The sequence below is a fragment of the Apium graveolens genome, chromosome 2, assembly GCF_009905375.1.
Source record: "Apium graveolens cultivar Ventura chromosome 2, ASM990537v1, whole genome shotgun sequence".
NCBI lineage: Eukaryota > Viridiplantae > Streptophyta > Magnoliopsida > Apiales > Apiaceae > Apium > Apium graveolens.
Window position 1 is genome coordinate 251,722,702 of NC_133648.1, and position 19,674 is coordinate 251,742,375.

A 19,674-nucleotide genomic window follows, 5' to 3' on the forward strand; every position below is an offset into this window, starting at 1 on the left:
GCCCCCAAATACAAATCCTCAAATTTCTTCTTCTCTCGAGTCATCGAGCCAAGATCAGCACTGAGCCGAGATGCCGACTCTCCATCACCATCATTCTTAAATTCACTCATGATATAAGTAAAATCTGAAAGGAACTAGAGACAAAACAAAAGTATGAACGTCAAAATAAAACTTTAGAATCAAACAAAAAATAATTGTAAGTATCAGAAGTGCATACCTGACTAGCACGACTCATACATCTATCTACCAAATCACTGCGTTTCTTGGTAGAATAAGATACCATGTCCCGGGGAAGCTGGAAAGCCCTGAAAGCCTGTACCGGCACCGTCGAGCCTCTAGTCCACCTTTCGTTAGGCTGGATCTCAACACGAAAAATTTCCCTCAGTACATTGACATGTGAGGAAGTCTTCAAAAAACCCTTCCCTCCAATAATCGTCACTGTTTTATTCATCGGAACATGACTAGCCTCAACCCTCGTCCCATCAGCATCCGGACGCTGCCCCTTCCTATTTACCAGCTCAAGATCATCTGCAATAACATCATCACGATCATCCACAATTAGGTCCCCATTATCATCCCCTCGATCGAAACAGACTTGCCAACCTTGGATGTCCCGGCATTCGAGCCACAAACCTTCAACCCCTCATGAGCTGAACCACTTGCTTTTTGAACTAGACGCATCATTGCCTTATCCATCTTCTTTCCTCGAACTCCGCTGTCAAGTACGTTCGTCAAATAGCTCCCAGCAACTATATAAATGAAAATCCTCATTAAAAAAATAACAAAAAACAAAACAACAAACACAAAGAGAACATATCCTTACGAGAATGACCCTCCAAAAATGCATTTTCCTTCAACTGCAAATGAGAGTACAAAGACATCGACCCATGGAAATTATCCAAAAACTCGGAGTCATACTTATCTAATTTATTCAAGGCGTCAAGGGCCTCTCGGCTAACTTTATGACAAGATTGCACAAACTCTAGGTCAGGGCCCCCGAAATACAACCACTTAGCGTGATACCCCGAGTTTGACGAACGAACACTAACTATTTTCATTCGCTTATGACGCGAATCAAAATAAACCTGGCCCTCGTGATAACGAATCCCATAAATAGAAAAAAATAACGGGTTCGTTGGAACACGACCTTTTTCATGACATAACGCGATAAAATAATTTACTTGAGCAACATAATTGAGGGTCAACTGCGCGACGCCACTCCCTATTGCCTCGAAAAGTGCTAATTGAAAGAGGTGCATCGGAAGTTGAAGCCCGAATTCAAATAACAACAAAGGAATTCCATGCATACCATACTCGGGCATCATCCACACCCGGTCGTTGGGACCCAAAACCCGGTACCTATATCCATTACTAAAATCGACCCAATTCTTTAATTTACCCGAAGGCACAGGCTTGTTCACATAAAAGCTAATATAATCTAAACTCGACTTATCTCCAAATTCAATCCTACCCACCGACAAATTATCCGCTAATTTCCGCTCCCTAAACACTAGGGTTCTAGGGCTTAAAGGAACAGGGACCTGTGACTCAACAGAGTCACCTTTAACCAGCTCCTACTTGTTCATGAAATCGAAAGAATTACAGTGTGCTAAGTTCTCAGGGATTTCCATGTGGTCAAGATTAAGTAAAGATTCTCGATCCCCCTCATCGAGGGGCCTTTTTCCAGGATTCCGGTCAGACACGATTTCAACAGAGGCGAAAGAACTATCCATGACCACAACACAAAACTAATTTAAAAGAAGAAAAAGAAGGCTAAGTGAAGAACGATAAAACTCACATGATAAGCCAAGAATGTCTAAGGGAAACCAACTCTTACAGACCCAACTCCACATACAACAAAACAGATAAAAGAAAACGGAAAAGAGAGGAACTTACAGGCGAGAGACGAAATGACGGAGCACGGTTGAACTTTCACTACAAGAAAAATATCCATAGACATCGGTTTTTGGCCGGTGTCTATGTTGTTTACCAACCGATGTTGATTTCGGTGATGTCTATTCTAGACATCGACCAAAACCCAATGTCTTTTACCTACTTAGACATCACTTCTGGCAACACGGCTGATGTCCATGTATTATTTTTTTTTTACAAAAACTGTTAGAAATAATTTATTCAATAAATAAATTACACCTATTAAAACATATTAAACATATATTGAGCTATGTTTTTTGTAACATAGACATCGAATATTTTGATTTAGGTAATGTAAAATTAGATATTAAACATCGATTTTGTTAGTAAAAGGCGATGTCTATGTTGGCACATTGACATCAGTTTTTTCCAAAATAAGATGATGTCTATGTTCAATTTATACTTGAACATGCCAGTCTTTGACATCGGTTTTGTATCTGAAAGTGATGTACATTATATCTTTTGACATCAGTTTTTCTTATTTAAAAGTGATGTCTATATCGTCACATAGACATCAGTTTTTTCTGAAAGAAAGTGATGTCGATATTATCACATAGACATCAGTTTTTCCCCAAAGAAAGTGATGTCTATGTTCAATTTAGACTTGAATATATCAGTCTTTGACATCAGTTTTTTATCAAAAAGTGATGTACATTCACTTTTTTGACATCAGTTTTTCTTCCTTAAATGTGATGTGCAATTGCTTTTGAGACATCAGTATTTATTCATTAAAAGTGATGTCCAATTGTTTTATTGACATCAGTATTAATTTATTAAATTTGATGTATAAGAAGTTTGTAGACATCACTATTTTTCTAAAAAATGATGTATTCGTTATTAATAGACATTTGTTATAAATAAAATCGATGTCTTGTACTACATAACCAAAACTAAAAACCGGGAATAACAATCATCCACATAAATCCAGCCATTCATTCATTCAACCATTCATTCAACTAACCATTCGACCATTCAAAAATCTACATCAACCAACACCAACCCATGCATTTGCAAACTAATTAACTACACTTTACCACCTGTTCATGAGGCACTCAAAATCTTACTACAAACCAAAATGAAAGACTGTCCATACCGAACTGCAGTTTAAATTACCAAATGTACGTTCACTACGCAAAAGAAAGACCTTGAGTACTAGAATTTGTCATATATGCTCCTGGATGAACTAGAGGGCCTCAATGCGAACTTCATCTAGCTGTTCAGTGTTGTAAGACGATTGAGTCATGGCCAACCACTACAAATTTCAAGTAAACAAAATTCAGTATTAATGAAAAGTGATAATATCTCAATATATAGCAATCTAGAAGTGTCAAATTATACCTTTTTAGCAAAACTCAACTTGTCATCAGCGATAATTTCTTTCATGTATCGCATTATAACATAAGCGCATTCAATACCACCAGGTTGTTTGGGAGATCCCTATTTTATTAATTAAATGACAAATCAGGCATATCAAATAAATCATATATATTAAGCACAAATGGGTACTCGATGTATTGTACTTACAATAAGAAACTTTGACTTGGCCATCTTGTTGCTCCTACCGGTTTCAGAGTTGTAACTTTTCAAAGCCCTGCATAAAAAACATAAAATCTCATACAATGTACACAAATAATAATGAATTATACCAAACTGTTACGTTAATAAAAATTTACCTTGATAACGCCTTTTCTAGTTCTGGAAACTGTGTCGGGTGAGGTAGTGGATTTAGAATATATATTTCACCTTCCCAGATAATAACCAAAATCCAATGCATACTGTTTTCACAAAAAAAACACCAAAGGCAGATTGGACACGTCATATACAAGTTTATACTATCCATGTTTTTAATTTTCAGTATTATAATAATTACTTACTTTGGATTATGCGGTAAAAAGAATAGCCGATCCGGGTTACCCTCTTTCAACCGGTTTAAAATGTAAGTTTCAAAATCAGCATTCACGTGATATGTGGATCCTGGATGAATAAAAGCAAATGTCTCCGCCAGTTCTGGTATTTCACTAATCTCGTAATGCAAGTGCCTATCGAAAGAGTAATGATATTAGAATGCAAATTCTGGAAAACTACAAACATTAAAACGAACTGATCATGTCCTATCGGGAAAAGAAAAAAGGTAACTTACGCCATGTAAGATGCAACTACAGCTTGGCCCAACATTTCAAACTCCAATAAAGAGACAACATTCTCATGCAATAAATAAATCATTTTTTCATATCCAAATAAATCTGGCTCACGTCGAACCTGGATACTAACCCCGATAGTTTTCATTTAAGTTGTTGCATGCTTATACAATATTTTAAAGCCCTTTGGCACTTTCACACCTGGTTTTGCTTGAGTGAATTGTTCCTTCAAATCATGCAACCCATCATTCTTTTTTATTTTTTCAGCACTTGTTCGGGGCCTTTCTTTTTTCTGCACCTGATGATAATATATAAACCAAAATAAAATGTACCTACCATTTAATTTTTAATATCTTGAAATGAACAATTTAATTTCAAAATTTAGACAATAATATACATATATATTATTCATCATATCGCAACATTTGTGTAGCTAATTAATTCCTCAGGCCATGCTAAAAAAGAACCTAGAGCATCGCGGACAGTCATCATATCACCACGCGTCTCAGCGGGAAGCAAGGCATATGGTTTGATGAGGCCATCAATGAAGACACATTGATGTCCAATTGGTATATCAAGTCCATGTATTGAATTAGTTAAATTATCCTCGCGAGGATATACCATACCAAATGCAACCTTATTCTCTATTCTCTCCACAGATAGCTCACAAGATTGTTGGGCCTATAATATTTAAATAAAAAATTTTAAAAATTAAGGTAAAAATGATTTACCTTAGTAAGATAAATCACAAGGTTGCTCACAAAATTAAAATAACTTACAAAACTTCCAGGAGGTGAAGGCCTAGTTGGGGCATTTGTAAGAACACATTCATCATCTTCAGGTATCAACACAACTCCTCTTGCAGATGGTGGATTTGACTTCATTCTTTATTCTTTTCTGGATCGTAACTTTCCTTTTCAGACCGCATCGGAGAGTGAAAAGTACCTCCATTTTCTATCCATGACTTCAAGTGAGCAATCTCTGCCTTGAGAGCTTGCATCTTTTTATCAACCAGTTCATCCCTTTGTCGATCACGGGCCATCAACTCTGCCTTTGTGATTCGAAGCTTTTGCTCTCTCGGCAATTTAAAGTATTGCTTTGGAGTGATGTACCCTCCAACAGCCCGAACCCTGCCAGAATGTTCACGACTCTCCAAAGCCTAAGTCAGAACATCTTCACCACCAGAAAACTGTATCTAACCCTTCTCCTTTTTTCCAATAATGTGTTTTGTTAACAAGAAAATAATTTAACCAAAATGGAGTTAACTAGTTTTCACAATTTTTCATTGGAGTTGAAACTTACAATTTTATCGCATACAACAGCCAATTCTTCATCGACCTCTTCGACCTCTTGACCATTTTTCCAATTACGAGCCTTTTGCCAAAAAATCGCTCTATCTGGTTCTTCTCCCGTATTCAACCTTCTTTTTTTATCTGTTAAAAATAAAGCAATAAATAATAAAAATAAAGAAATAAATAAAAAATAAAGAACCGGGATTATCTATGATTGTGTAATGGTCTGATCATGGTCTTAAAGGTTCAGAGAAGCAGGGGAACATAAGTTTTCAAAGATTAAAATTACTTCAGGTAGTTAATTAATCCAAATTCATACGGAAACTTGCTAGGAAATTAATAAAGAAAAACATTATTATGTTTTTAAAGAATAAGTTTAACTAATCACAAAGACACTATAAATTATCAAAAAACAAAAATACACTTATATAATTAAATAAACTTTTCTTACCTACATTTACCCTTTCACTTAGACAATTAAATACACTTTTCTTACCTCATCTTCTTTTAAACCGATGTAGCCCTTTCTTGACAATCGGTGATGATATTTTCTCTGAGCCACTCTTTGACTTTGTGTTTGATTAATTTCCTAAAAACAAAAATTACAAAATTAAATAAATGACAACAAATGCAAAAAATTCACCAAAATAACGTATTACAAAATTAAAACATACCATCCGGTTAGGATCAATCCTCTGTCTCAAAAATCTTTTACAAGTTGACTTACTAACATTACCATATCCTCTTGACGGCTTACTCAGCTTCTTCATTTCTCCAATAAATGGAAGCACATACTTTCTCGTCAAATCAGTCTTAAATTGTCGCCATTTACAGCCTGCTGACTTTAGGACCATGTCCTCAATTACTGGTTTAACTTTGAAGGTAGCCTGAAAAAAACATAAGTTCACAAAATCTTAAAAAGAAAACATTATTCATGGTCTACATTTGATAATAATTTTCCAAAATTGATCGAGTACCTGAAGATCTAACCAAAGCTTTGACTTTAATTCAGGGTCTACATTTGGCCAGGTAGGAATGTCGATTGGAATCGTAGTCCTGGCCAACATACCAATATAAGACTGCAAACGGGCTCTATTTTCCCCATTAGGAATCCCCCATTCATTAGAAGTGACTTTAACTTTCTTCCCGCGATCTTTCTTGACAATCACATACGCCTCGCTTACCCCCAGACTTTCTTGTAGCAGTATTAGTTGTAGTATTTGTCGGTTGTTCTGAGTTAGTCGGTTGAGATTCTGATGCATACCCTTCACTGTTTTCATGATTGTTCGCCATATTCGCCAGCTGCTTAGGGCTTCCACCTAACATTCTGTGATGTAGTCTTTTCTGATTGCTTTTACTTTTTTGGTGCCATTCTTTCGTCTTCCTTTAATCTAAAAATAAGCTAATATTTAACATAATAGAACAACTACACAGTTCATGGTATAATGCCTAAAAGATATGGAGGAAATTAAGAAAAATTCTCATTTATTTGTCAAGAAAAATTACAGATAGATAATTCCAAGTAACTAATGAAACAAAAAAATAGAATTCACATTGAAACTATCATCGGCAACTACAAATAAGAAGAATACATTAGAACTACATTGAAGCAAATTGTCTAAACATATAGCTAGACTCCTATAACTTTTTGACCCAAATACCCTCAACATTTTCTCTTTTATTGCTAACACTTGTATCATTAATGTTAGTAGGGTCACATGTAGGGATATTAGAACATAATGGGGGAGGGTTCCAGGAGGTGTCTTCAGGAGCATCTTCATTGTAAACATCATGATAGTCTCGAGTTGTCGCCGATAACACAACGGACCAATTAGCATCAATTGGATCCTTAATATAAAATACTTGGTTGACTTGGTCAACACAGACATATTTGTCCTTTTTGTGACCTGGTCGATTGAAGTTCACAAGGGTGAAACCAAGATCATCGGACTTGACACCTTTGTCACTTGCTGCTCATGTACATAAAAACAGAGGGGCCTTGAATGCATGGTAATCTAATTCCCATATTTCCCTGATCACCTCATAAAATGTTAAATCACTCTCTATGGGATTCATGTCCTTAGCACTAAAGACTTGGACTGTCCTCGTAACTAATGACACACCACTATTCTGAACTACCCTTGCATTATCTAGATCCTTTGTGTGGTATCGGACCCCTTCAACAACATAACTTTTGTAAGTCAACACTGAAAATGAAGGCTTCCCAGCCAACCATCTTATAGTTTCAGATACGGTTTTCGTATTCTCCCTCATTTCTGTACTGACCTACATGTAAATTATTGATGCATATAAGTGAATATAAATTAAAAAGCACGACTTATAAGAAATAAAAATAAATGAAAAAGAATGTAAACCAACTTTTTGTTCAAACCAATTGGTAAATTGTCGATTGTGCTCTCCCAATAGCCATTGTACACTCTTTTTTTCCCTTGATAAATCCCTTCCAAATAGTTTTTATGCAACCTGAAATTAATTACATCAGATTCAACTAAAGTACACGAAATACAACTTTAACACTTATATGTATACTTATTTATGTTTTACTTACATAACATATGGTTCCACTTCAGAATTATTAAGAAGAACTGAAAGATAAGCCTCATCTCGTTCTTTTCCCGCCACTGACTTCACAGTCACACCACCGATTGGACCAGAAATTTTTTCTTCATCTTTTGAAGACCAGCTGTTCTACCATTCCCGCTAAAGAACTCACTGCAAAACTCTATTGACTCTTCTTTGAGGTAACCTTCAGCTATAGAACCTTCCTGTTAGAATCGGTTTCTTACATAACTCTTCAATATTTTATTGAATCTTTCAAATGGAAACATCCATCTATAAAAAACTGGTCCACATAATCACAGTTCCCTTACTAAGTGGACCATAAGATGTATCATAACATCGAAAAATGACGGAGGGAATATCTTCTCTAACTCACACAAGGTCAAAATCACATCTGATTGTAATTTACTCAACTTCGACATGTCTACAACTTTGTTGCACAGAGAGTTGAAGAAAAAACACAATCTTATGATACTAACCCTAACATTTTTTGGAAGCACTGAACGAATGCACACGGGTAGTAATTGTTGGAGAAGGATATGACAGTCATGGGACTTTAAACCATACAACTTCATATCAATCATCGATACACGGTTTCTGATATTTGAAGCATGTCCGTAAGGAAGTTTCATGTCGTACAATGATGACAACATTGTTTGTTTTTCTTTCCTGGAGAGAGTATAAGGGGCAGGAGGCTAGTATGTTCTTTTCTCACCTACTTCTAGAGCTAAATCAGCCCTTAGTCCCATGTTAACCAAATCAAGACGCGAGGAAAGGCTGTCTTTACTCTTGAATTTCATGTGCAGAAGTGTCCCAATTACGTTATCACACACGTTCTTTTCGACGTGCATGGCATCTAAACAATGTCGAACATGGTGAAACTTCCAATACCCTAACTCAAAAAAAACTGATTGTTTTTTCCATGGAGACACCACCTTTTTTGACTTCCCCCTTCCCAAAACTGAACCTAAGTTGTTGTTGTTGCCCCAACACTTCCTCTTCGCTAAGTGGTTTGGGTGCACGACCAAATTCTTGTTCTCCATTGAAAGTTGCCCTTTGCCTCCTATACGGATGATAAAGATCTAAATAACGACGATGTCCTTGGTAGCTCATTTTTCTACTATGACTTAGATATTTAGCCACGGTCTGATCACCGCATACTGGACAAGCCTTATAACGCTTATTAATGCACCCTGACAAATTTCAATATCCCGGGAAGTCATTTAGTGTCCACATCAAGATTGCCCTTAAAGTGAAAAAGGATTTGGTATGGGCATCGTACACATTTGGTTCACCTTCCTCCCATAATTTTTTTAAATCATCGATCAATGGTTGGAGATATATGTCAATGTCATTACCAGGCTCTTGTGGGCTAGAAATTAATGTTGTTAACATCATAAAGTTCCTCTTCATGCATAACCATGGAGGAAGATTATAAGTTACTAACATAACTGGACAGCAGCTGTACCGATTTTTTAATCCATGGTTGTGTGGATTTATACCATCGGCCGCTAATCCTAAACGTATATTTCTTGCCTCGCTACCAAACTCAGGCCACCTGCAATCTACATTTCTCCAAGAAGGAGAATCAGAGGGGTGACGCATCTTTCCATCTCTGGATCGATTATTTGCATGCCAACTCATTAATTCAGCAGTAGACGAAGATTTCAATATTCGTTTAAATCTGGGAATTATCGGAAAATACCACATAACCTTAGCTGGCACATTAACCCTAACTTGACCATCTTTCCCAACTTTCCAGCGAGAGAGATGGCATTCGGGGCACTCAGAAGAAGACTCAAGAACTGGACCCCTGTATAATACACAGTCATTTGGACAAGCGTGGAATTTAATATACCCCAGTCCTAAATCAGTCAAGGTTTTCTTGGCTTCATGCATATTAGACGGAAGCATATTATCTTTAGGAAGAATTGATCCAATTGATTGAAGTAGATCAGTAAAAGCTTAATCGCTTACTCCAAACCTAGCCTTCCAATTATGTAATTTTAAGACTAACTTTAGTTTAGTACACTCACTTCCCTCAAACAGAGGTTTTTCCGCATCAACAACAAACCTCTTAAAGTTATCTGACTCTTTATCGCAATCTTCCCTATTATAGGTTGCTTCACACACGTTAAATATTTATGAAATTGGTATGGGCTTCAAGGGAGGACAAGTACTACCAACAGATGACCTAGTACTATCAATATATTTTTTCTATGCCAAATCCATTCAAAATATCCTCAACTAAAACCTGATTCATTTAGATGACCTCTGATTATATTCACATAAAACTTTTTGAAGTTAGAGCAGTGTGCACAAGGACAAGGAATTTTCTTCGGGTTTTTAGCATTTTTCTCGGCAAATATCAAGAAGTTCTCAACACCAATTTCATATTGTAGAGAATCTCTATCGGCTGTTATCCAAGACTTATCCATTTAAAACCACCTGGTATGCCACTAAAAAATTCAGTATAATTATAGTGATTAAGTTTTATGTACGATGGCTTATATTTATTTTATAAGTCTTTGATTTTAAGTATGACAACTACACATAGGGCATACTATACACGACATAAGAAAACTGAGAATTCATATTATACATAATCATATTGTACATAATGCATATTATACATTTGATTATAATATGAACTAATTTGTAATGCATTACGTAATTCATATTATACATTTGATTATCGTACTAGTACTATAAAATTAACTAGTCATTCAATACGTAATGTATAATCACTATAAAATTAACTATATTTAATCACAGTATATATTTAATCAAAGTATAATAGAGTCAGATCACAGATGCAGATTTACAAAAATTACAAAATGTGCATAGGCTAGTGTAGTAAAAGCTTACTATATCGACCTATCGCCATCTATCTTATAAACATTTTACATGCAAGCAACTATAGAGTACATAGAGATGCGTAAAGAAGAACCAACTATAGAGCATATTAATTTATCTTTGCTGATAAATTACCGCAGTAAAAAAGAACTGACTATAGAGCACATAGACAAAAAAACATTAACAAAACTAACAAAACAAATCAAATGTATAAGCGTACATTATCAAAATGATTCACATTCTCATACAAACTATTTTTTATGCAAAAATCCATAGTACAGAACTGAAATTTAGCACATTCATAGAGAATTATAAGCGAACTTGAAGAGATGATCAGTCAAGAACACAAAATAACTTAATTTAAGCAAGAAATGTCTGTAACAATCCACGTGAAAAATAAGGTTGGTACAATGACTTTCCATGTTCCGTCTTAACTTTAAAATCTTAAACTACAACAATTTACAAAAATTTAAAAAAACAAACAAAATTAAACAGAGTTAGAAAATGAAACTCACAGATGATCGGAAAATCAAACAGAGCCCTATTGTCCTGCATAAACAAGTCAAAAATTACAAAAATACAAACAAATGTAAACCTAATTTACAAAAATAAAAAAACAAACAAAATTACAAAAGTACAGACAAAAACACCCAAATTACCTAAAAGTTTAAATCTTTTTCTCAAATTAGATCATGTATACAACAAATTAAAAAGTATTAGGAACTTCAAAAGACATTGAATTAATAAAAAAATTAGGGTTTCAAATTAAAAAAATCCTAATTTACAAAATTAGGATTTCAAATTCAAAAACCCTCAATTTAAAAAAATGGTCTTCATGTAGAGAATACCAGTTCGATTTTTACTCTTACTCTTGAAGAAGGGACCAGAGAGAAGCTTAACAGAGAGATTGTGAACGGAGAGATTGTGACTAGTTGAGAGACATGTGAGAGGAGTTCAGAGAGATTGTGAGCGGAGAGAGAGATTGTGAGCGGAGTTCAGAGAGATTGTGAGCGGAGAGAGAGGTTCGAGAGAGAGAGACAGAGAGGTTCGAGAGAGATAGAGAGAGTGGTTCGAGAGAGAATGAGCAGAAAGAGAGGTTCGAGAATAAGCAGAAATAGAGAATGTAGTTTTCAATTTTTAATTTTTATTTTTTAGTTTTCACTTTTTTATTGTCTGAAGTGAGGAATGGGGGGAACAAAAAATTGGTTAAGGGGGAAAGATTTTGGGAGGGGGAGTTTTGGAACAAAAAATGAACAAAATTTTGACTAAGGGGGAAAAATAAAGGTGGGCGCGGATTTTTTTTTGGTGAAGTTTAGACATCAGTTTAATAATAACCGATGTCTTCAAACAACAAAGACATCACAAAAACACGGGATGATGTCCTTAAAGCTTTTAACATCAGTGGCATTATCAACCGATGTCTAATGTGTGATGTCAATTGACATTTTTCTTCTTGTAGTGTTTTAAGAGATCCGGAATGAAACTGAACAGTTTTTGGCTCCCCCAATACAAAAAGGGAAGCAGAAAAGGAAAAAAGAAAAATAAAACGAATATATACATGCATAAGACACGTACGCACGTGCACAAAAAAAGAAGCTCCGCTTCACTTCTAGTCCTGTCCTTAATTCGCCCCCCTTTTTACCTCTTTTACTTACTAAAAAAACTTCTTTCTCTTGACTATTATTCTAATTATTTTTTGATCACTGTTTTTAAATTTCATGCTTGTATTTCAAACCTTTTTCTCTCAGGTGGCGAATTACAAAAAGCAAATATTAAGAAATTGATGAAAAAAGGGGGGACAGATGTTGGACCAAGAGAAGACGGCTCAAAGGAGTTGCAATTAGGATAATTATGGAATATAATGTAAAGCCCAAGAAGGCCCATTTGTAAGAAATAGCCCATTTGATACTTAGTATAAATATAAGACAACAACCTCATTTTAAAGGGTTGGCTAATTAAGTAAAGAGAATTCCTCCTTTAAGTTTAGTCTTATATATATACTCTTTATTAATAAGCGAAATTATGTATAATTTGGTGTTAAAAGTACCAAAAGTACTAAAGTACCAAATTTTGGTACTTATCTGACATAAGCTGACTTCTATTCTCTATAAACTTTGTTTTTAACACAAATTGACTTCCATTCTTTGTAAATTTTATTTTCTCTACAAACTACTAAGTAAATTACTAATACGAATTGACTTATATTCTCTGTAAACTTTATTTATTTATAAATTATATTAAAAATTTATTAAGTTACGTTAATTAAGTAAAATAACATGTATTTACTTTTACTTTGAAAAACTACTAACTGCAAAGTAAACTATTAACACGAATTGACTTCTATTCTCTATAAACTTTATTTTCTATTAGTTAGTGTCAATCCTAGTGTCAGTTTACTTTTAAATTGGAAAATATTATTTTAAAAATAATTAAGTAATAGCAAATGACTTTAGTAACATTTATTAACTTTTAAACTGAAAATTATTGATTTAACAATCATATATGTTACTGTCCATCACAACGTTTATTTACTTCAAATTTAAAAATATATTCTAACAATAACAAATTTATGGGCTGTATTTAGATTATATTAAGTAATATTAAATTAAGTTTAATAACATCTATTTAATTTTAATTTGTAAATTAATTTTTATCGATAACTAGGTAATAATAAATAAACCGTATTTAAAAGGCTAATTATAAGATAATTATCAAATAATATTAGTTAATATTAAATTATCTAAAGAACAGATATTTGGTTTGTAAGATATTGATACAATTCGTTCCCCAAAAAAAAACTAATATGTTAGATTTTTATATCAAGTAAAACAATGCAAAATTAGAATTATAGAAGAAAATTTCATAACTGGTTCGATTCTTTTTAACCACATAACTATTTTTTGCAAGTACCAATTTAATATTTGATATTAATATATTAATAATCGTATCCGTAAGTTAGCATGTCAGATTTATATAGGTAAATAATTAGGTGCATGCATAACTACAACTATACAGTAAAATTTTAGAGTTATACTTAACTTGAATTTTTTTAACTACATATTTTAATAAAATTTTATTTATTATATTTATATTTATATTTTACATGGATTATGAGTTTTAGTTTTATGTATTATTATTTTTAATTCGGGGCGCGTCCTTCACCTGGTCTAGTATTAATAAATATTAGAGGCTCATCACATGCGTGTCATTCCCTCCCCGAGTCTCGGACCATTCTAGAAATTTCATCGAGAGCATGAATGATGTATAAAATCTCGTTTCTCAAAGATATCCTTCTTACTGCACTCGCGGCCCTAGTTCGAGGCAAAGCTAGATGCCATCCTAAGTTTATCCTTTTAGCTCGTGCTAGATGCTATATAGCTTCCGAGTTTTGTGCCACATTAAGTATAGCTATTCGTGCTCCGAAATTAATATCACAATAGATGGAGAAGTAAATGTGTCTGAGCGGGGAATCTAACAATCCTGTATGCACCTGTTTGATTTAACAAATAAAATGACTACTTAATATGAAATGTGGTACAAATACATCTCTGATATTATTTGATTGATATTTACTCTCTATCCCGATCATTTCTTTACACTTTCCTTTTCTTTTTGGATGTCTAATCCAATTCTTTACATTTCAAAACTTACCAAAAATAGTAAATGGGTCCCACCACTTTTCCACTTTTTTCACATTTCACACTACTTTTATTCCACTATCTCCATTTTATACATTAAAAATCAATGGGTCCCACTACTCCACTCACTTTTCTTTCTTTTTTTCACTATTTTATACATATTTTTTAACCTACTGCTCAAACCAAATGTAAACTTGGACGAAAGTAGCTTTGTTTTTGGACTCTTTATAAGAGGATAGGTGTTTGATTCAATAAATAAAACAACAAATAAATATGAAATATGGTTCAAATCATCAATATTACACGATATATACATATTTGATTTAACGAGTAAAGTCACAAGTAAATATGAAATATATGCTCCATCATATATGTCCGGTTTAATTTTTGATCTATTTACAAGAGAATAGACATTTAATTTAACAAATAGAACAAGTAAATATAAAATGTGGTGGGTTTTACATGACATGCTGATGTTTGATTTAACAAATAAAATGATAAGAGAATATAAAATGTGGCGTAATAATTGATATTAAATAATAGATATTCGATTGACTTTTTTATAAGATGTTACTTAGGTGTTTGATTTAACAAATAGAAGATAAATAAATATGATACGATAAATGGTGAATTTAGCTTTTCACCTGTTTACAAGAAAATAGGAAACATGATTAAACTGGATGGTTGGACAAGTGCACATGATATTTCTAATCTCTCTAACACACTGACATTAGCTTATATCATTTTTTACAGTCAAACACACACGTAGCGAACGTCAAAGACTGGAGTAATGCAAAATGTTGGGGGTGACATTAGCTCACAGTCATTAATCTCAAGCGAGCCTAAAAAATGACCAAACAAATTAACCCCTTATAAGTGTAACTTTACCAGCAGGATTCACATACATATGTATTTTTACTTGGTGAATAAGCTAGAAAGTTATTTGTTCTCAAATCTCACCACTTGAGTCCGTCTTTTAAAGCATGTTGACACTTGAGTCATTCCTATGTGATAAATTTATTTAGTATGCTATACGCTGTCCTTTGGCCACTATATATAATCCGAATAAGCTGGCTACATGATTCCCTCAATAGCTAGTTTCAGCACTTGCATTTAGAAATCTCTATATATACATGCAACACAAAACCAATAAATTTAGGAACGATGCAAATAGACACCGAGTCCATTGCCATGACCGGTGGGTTTTTGATGGTGATGTTCGTAGGTTTTCTCTTGTTTGTGATAGGTCTCATTACAATCCATTTTTTACCTTTGTTGTTGTCAAAGCTTAATGGATATGTACTTCCAAAAGGGACTTTTAGTTGGCCTTTACTTGGTGAAACTCTCTCCTTTCTCAATCCTCATCCTTCCAATTCTATTGGCACTTTTCTTCATAACCATTGTTCTAAGTAAGTTCTTTTTTTTTTGTATACATGGAAAGTACATGTACCATATGATCTTTTATGAATGTATTTAGTATTTTGCAGGTATGGGAAAGTGTTCAAGTCCCATTTATTCTTTACACCAACAATAGTGTCATGTGATGAGGAGTTGAACTACTTCATTTTACAAAATGAAGACAAATTGTTTCAGTGTAGCTATCCAAAGCCCATCCATGGAGTGCTAGGGAGCTTGTCAATGTTGGTGGCAGTGGGTGACACTCACAAGAGGCTTAGAAGTGTGGCTCTCTCTCTTGTCACCACTACCAAATCAAACCCTCAATTTCTTAATGACATTGAGAATACTGCTATTCAGATTTTGGATTCTTGGAAACACAAACACCAAATCCTCTTCTGTGAGGAGGCTAGAAAGGTGCATTCTGCATATTTTTCTTTCTTTCATTTTTTAATAACTTGAATCACCGTCAAACTTCAAACTACATTCTATTTAAACGATTTTTCTAGTATGCACACATAGTCACATGTAAACACTAGGTAGGAACATGTAGACATTACCTATTACTCAGGAGTTCACGATTTTTTTTCTAATATGTTCTTACATGATGACACTAGCTAGGAGTTAAACTTTTGTAGCTCCACTAAAATTTAATGAAATATACACTTTTAGTTAAATATTATTAACTGTTACTGGAAGTGATAAAAGTAGAAATTTTAGCAGAGTAAACTATTGTTCATTTTACATTTTATAGTTTACACCCTCAAGAAAAGTAAAATTAGTGTGAATTTCACACAAAAAATGTCTTACCCAAATTTGTTATTTGATTCCACAGTTTACTTTTACTGTAATAGTAAAACAAGTGCTAGGGTTAACCCCTGATGACCCACATACCTCAGAAATTCTCAAGGATTTTCTCACCTTCATGAAAGGGCTCATTTCTCTTCCACTATACATTCCTGGGACTCCTTATGCAAGAGCTGTTAAGGTACTGAATTTTCATATTTTAGATTATATTTCTCTCAAGTCACACTAACCAGAAAGTTGATTAAAAGTGTTTGTATGATGAAATATAATATTTATAGAAAAACATAGTATTATATTGGACATATGAAAAGAGGGGCATGTGATGATGTGATTATTATCTGCTTTTATCCACATATCTTTACAGGCTAGAAGAAGAATAGCATCTACTGTCAAAGCAATTATTGAAGAAAGAAGGAAGATTAGAAGTGCAAGTTCAACACAACAAGATAATCCAAGAAGTTTTGATTTCTTAGAGATACTCTTATGTGTTGATGCCTTATCTGAAGATGAAAAAGTTAGTTTTGTTCTTGATTCTCTACTTGGTGGTTATGAAACCACTTCTTTGTTGATGGCCATGGTGGTTCACTTCCTTGATCAATCCACTACTGCACTTGAACATTTAAAGGTCAAACAACATTTACAATTCTCCCACTTATTATTTTTTGAAATTGGGAAAATTATATTAGAATATCGAATCTGATTTCATTTCAACACGTGAAAACATCGTATATATCTTTATCACTAGACTGTCCCGCGATCCTCTAATATAATTTCCCTTTTTAGATAATCAATTGACCCTATTATTTATTGTAGGCGCCGTATATAAAATAGTAAATCAAAACAAAGTTATATTCTCCCCGTGCTAACTTTATTTGCTTGGCATAACTTACGTATAGTTGGAGCATCAGAATATAAGAAACATGAAGAATATCAACGATGTGTCTTTGAACTGGGAAGATTATAAGAAAATGGAATTTACACAACATGTAAGTGCATGACGACTTAATCTTATAATATGTAGTACCTTGATTTATTAACTATAAACTTATCTTATGATTACTTAATTAATTTGCTTTTAAGGTCATCAATGAAGCTTTAAGATACGGGAACGTTGTCAAGTTTGTGCACCGAAAGGCTCTTAAGGATGTTAAATTTAAAGGTATTTGTGAGAATAATACGAACTCCACTTAGTTTAATTTGTATAGTTTAAAATGCAAGTAATATATTAAACATGTAAAATTGCTTTAATTATGAATCCATATCAATCATGCATGCATGAGCTATTCTATCATTCTGCAAAGCTTTTTAGTAGAACCTTTATTTAGGAAGAGAAAAGGGGAAAAAGAAAATGGGGTCCTAATAAATAATTTGCTTTAATATTTCACAGATTTTGTAATTCCATCGGGTTGGCAAGTCCTACCAGTTCTCAGTGCAGTCCATTTAGACAAAACTCTCCATGCAGACGCTTCCCAGTTTCATCCTTGGAGATGGGAGGTACTTTACGCGTTCTTCGTTTCAGATCTATATTTACTTGTCAGGGATATGAGAATTGACCTCGAGTTTGTTTGAACGTTGTCTAAACAATCCTCTGAAACTCGTAGTTTTAAATTTATTAATTAAATTTCCTAGTTTATGAGAAACAAAGTCATGTTCCCTTTTCTACAAAATTTATAGAATTTAAGCAAGATAGCTAGAGGATAAATAAATGCAATAGGGATGATATTTGAAGTAAGTAATTACTATGGAAATTAACAAATTAGAGAAAATTTCAGAATCAAGAACAGACATGCAAGAAGTTTACCCCTTTCGGTGGAGGAACAAGATGCTGCCCTGGTTCTGAACTTGCTAAAGTAGAAGTCGCATTCTTCCTCCACCACCTTGTACAAAAATTCAGGTAATTAGCCTCATATCGTGCCTTAATCTAATTACGCTATGTTACAGCCATACTTGCCCCAAACCAAATCATATTTAATTAATTTCTTACCAACTTGCAGATGGAGAACAGAATGTGGTGACTTACCTTTTGCATACCCATATGTAGAATTCCCTAGAGGGTTGCCACTATACGTTGAGGAGTATGAGTCAAATGGCGTTGTTGATAAAAAGGAAAATTAAGGCCTTTCTTTAAATTTAATCTTGTTTCTGAAAAACTCTGAAGTGTTGTAATATATGATTTTATCTCTAGTACATATATAAATCAGATGGTTTTATGTTCCATTAATTTCGTTTCTAGTTCCATCCTTGCGTCTGTATCACAGTTCATGGAGTTCAGTTTCTGGGAAAGTATGTACTATCTATTAATAATGGTACCTAAAAGGCACATAAATCTTAGTAAAAACTGCAAATGACGAAGTTGAGTTGGTGCATGGCCTTCTTATGTTCTGCAGAGGAGCTTGTGTTTGATCAAGCGATATATTAACTTAGAAGGATTACAATTAATGGCATTGCTACATTGATCAGTTCTCCAGAAACGTTACGAGGAAGAGCTAAAAGAAGCTAGGCTGAAGAATATAACAGAGCACCATCATATTAGCGGGGCTTAATTACAGAAGTTAGCTCAAGGAGCCGAATCTGTCCTTAAACTGGCTTAGCACATAGTGTCCAGCTGCAGTTCTTGTGTGTGAGTTTCAGTCAGAGTCGGATTTTAGGAATTCTCATCAGCAAACTCGTCAAATCTCAGATAATTGAGAATCAACTGAACACATGAACTTAACTTATTTCCGCTGTATGTTTTCCTGGCTTTGTGCTGGAAAATATAGATAAGATGATCACATTTCAGACAGAAAGTCACGGTGATCACATTCAGAACAGTGTGATCAAACATGGATCACTTGTAGTATGGGGTCTTATTAAGTTTTTGCAGCCCTTTTATCAAGTACAAATAATTTTGCATATGAGTGTTACCACTTCCTTATATTTTTACAGTAATTTGTTCATTCAGTCATTTACAGGAGGCAGATATTCATTTACTTATTCAAATTTATTTAAACTCCTAATAGCTAGGTTACCTATTTTCAAGAATACTTTTAGCAACCT

General features: G+C 33.9%; 1 protein-coding gene across 1 annotated transcript; it reads left to right on the plus strand.

The window, feature by feature from the left end:
• Window positions 1-15,448: 15,448 nt before the first annotated feature.
• LOC141706245 (cytochrome P450 724B1-like) lies at window positions 15,449-18,859 on the plus strand. Its single transcript, XM_074509059.1, has 9 exons — window positions 15,449-15,845; window positions 15,924-16,248; window positions 16,667-16,819; window positions 17,003-17,263; window positions 17,535-17,624; window positions 17,719-17,797; window positions 18,026-18,132; window positions 18,411-18,532; window positions 18,633-18,859. Exons 1-9 carry the CDS (start codon window positions 15,601-15,603, stop codon window positions 18,751-18,753), a joined length of 1,503 nt encoding a protein of 500 aa, XP_074365160.1. The 5' UTR covers window positions 15,449-15,600; the 3' UTR covers window positions 18,754-18,859.
• Window positions 18,860-19,674: the final 815 nt, after the last annotated feature.

What these genes read in the sequence shown, in the direction of transcription:
- LOC141706245 (XM_074509059.1), top strand. Translation starts at nt 15,601, where the DNA reads ATGCAAATAGACACCGAGTCCATTGCCATGACCGGTGGGTTTTTGATG. An exon ending in TCTGTGAGGAGGCTAGAAAG is followed by an intron (nt 16,249 to 16,666) that starts GTGCATTCTGCA and finishes TTGATTCCACAG; the next exon opens with TTTACTTTTACTGTAATAGT. An exon ending in CTTATGCAAGAGCTGTTAAG is followed by an intron (nt 16,820 to 17,002) that starts GTACTGAATTTT and finishes ATATCTTTACAG; the next exon opens with GCTAGAAGAAGAATAGCATC.